The sequence below is a fragment of the Macadamia integrifolia genome, chromosome 1, assembly GCF_013358625.1.
Source record: "Macadamia integrifolia cultivar HAES 741 chromosome 1, SCU_Mint_v3, whole genome shotgun sequence".
Taxonomy (NCBI): domain Eukaryota; kingdom Viridiplantae; phylum Streptophyta; class Magnoliopsida; order Proteales; family Proteaceae; genus Macadamia; species Macadamia integrifolia.
The window spans coordinates 35,176,047-35,178,163 of record NC_056557.1 but is presented as its reverse complement, the minus strand read 5'-3'; the positions used below and the strand labels follow the sequence as shown (position 1 = coordinate 35,178,163).

At 37.8% G+C, this 2,117-nt stretch overlaps 1 protein-coding gene across 1 annotated transcript; it reads left to right on the top strand.

Moving 5' to 3' along the window:
• The first annotated feature begins 1,229 nt into the window (after nucleotides 1-1,229).
• LOC122085419 (probable calcium-binding protein CML41) lies at nucleotides 1,230-2,111 on the top strand. Its single transcript, XM_042653849.1, has one exon. It carries the CDS (start codon nucleotides 1,272-1,274, stop codon nucleotides 1,884-1,886), a length of 615 nt encoding a protein of 204 aa, XP_042509783.1. The 5' UTR covers nucleotides 1,230-1,271; the 3' UTR covers nucleotides 1,887-2,111.
• The last annotated feature ends 6 nt before the right edge of the window (nucleotides 2,112-2,117 follow it).

Sequence of the window (2,117 nt, the reverse complement as noted above, 5' to 3'; positions counted from 1 at the left end):
TTTTTTTAATTTTCTTATATTGAAAATTTATGGCAATGCCCAAGGTGGGGATATAGTTCTTGCATTTTTTTTTTTAATACAGACGATCTTTTAGCAATAAAAAGAGTTATCTAACCGTGTTGTTTCATGCATGCAATTTCAAATTCTTTTCTATCGAATTTCCCTCGACCCCTACTCCTATAATTCATAATATTGTGTTCACATCGGCCAAGTGAATCAAGTTAGAATTTTTTTTTTTTTGGGATAAAATTCAAGTTGGAAAATTGATACCCTATAAGTACTGTATCATATATACTTCCTTGGTCCATATTTGGTAGACAAGAAAATTAGATGAATCTTATTTGTTAATTTCCTCCATAGGCTTGGTTTATTTCCATGTAAAACCAACGAAACTAGAACAAACAATAGGAAATACTTTACTACCTCTATCTTTGTCTTATAGTATTTGGCATTAAATAGGGGACCTAAGTTTACCTAAACCAAAGTTCTTGTTCTATAATTAAGTTTTATACGAACTTATTTTAGCTTCCACCCCATTATAGGTTGACGTATATATTTTTATCACATACAAATGAGGTGTTCTATGCGTGCAGTGTGTGACGTTGAGAACACCTGTCTTCACTCAATCCTAAAACCCAAGCGAAGCTGCCATGAAACTTCCTATTGTGTCATTGGGATGGTTTAACTTTTTGCGACGTTTCCTTGAATGTTCCTTCGGATGAATTGCTACTTGGGTCGTAGGAATTTTCGTACTATTTGAATTCGCAATTAAAGAAATGGAATCTCCAAGGATCTTATGGCTATGTTTGGTAGTCAAGAAAGGAAAAAAAACAGAAACGAAAAAAATTTGAGGTAAAAGAAATTGTACAATTACGATTTTTGACTTATTATGTCTTTTATACTTTTTTTTCTTTTTTTTACATAGTTATCAAACATAGCCCAAGGGAGTATTTGTGAACCCAAATGAAAAGTGAATGATTCTTTTGCCGAATATGCCAACAATGCAGTGCTTGAGAGCTTTAACCAAAGCAGTTGTAAGCTTTGGATACTTTTTCTTTCATGCACCTAGCTAGTGCAAAAGTCCTTGATTTTTTTTCTGCTAAAGGTCAGCACAAAAAATAAAATAAAATCCCTTGAAACATATTCTTACTCACCCATATGTCTCCATCCTATCAAAGTCTATATAAGTCTCTTTGCATGTTCTTTCTTTTCCATCAAAGCAACGAGCACGAAGCAATAAGCAACAAACACTACCCAGCCTTCTTGCTCTAATGGCAACTGCTATTGTTTCCAAGCCAACATTATCTAAATGGTTCTCCAACAAGAGCTTCATGCTAAGCGTCCATCGCTTTCATCACCGCAAATCCGACCTGACCCTTCCTATGTCTCCGGCTGACCTTACTCCTCCTCCCAAGGATGGCTCATGTCCCCCTGAGAGTACTACTACAATCACACCCAAAGAACAAGCAAGAAAGGATGAACTCCATGAAATATTTAGTCACTTTGATGCCGATGGTAATGGAAAAATCTCAGGCTCTGAACTCAGATCCTACCTTGCCTCCATAGGGGAATTCATGTCCCCTACGGAGGCCCAAGGTGTGATCAAAGATCTCGATGCAGCAGGTGGTGACAATTTGATGCTTGATTTCGAAGATTTTGTGCAGTTGATGGAACGGGAAGGTGGAGAGGATGATCTAAAAAGAGCATTTGAGATGTTTGTAGTGGAGAAGGGTTCTGGGTCTATTACACCAGAGGGGTTGCAGAGGATGTTCAATTGCCTTGGATACAAAATATCAACTGAAGAGTGCAAGATCATCATACAGGCATTCGACCAGGATGGCGACGGCGTGCTTGGTTTCCCTGAGTTCCAGCAGATGATGGCTTGAAAGTATCAATGGTTGCACTTGTTCTATGCGTCTGTTAATATATGCTCTAAGTGTTGTGTGCATGAGTTAAGCAATGAAAATAAGTTTACAGGCCTAACATAATGGCCTTTCCTCCCCTGTTTGGTTAAGAAGATGCAATGTCAGTGGGTGCACTAGGATTGTAAATGACTGTAAGACAGGCGGGTATCATATAATTAAAAATTCTGTGTAGGGGTCAGTGGACTTGTTTCT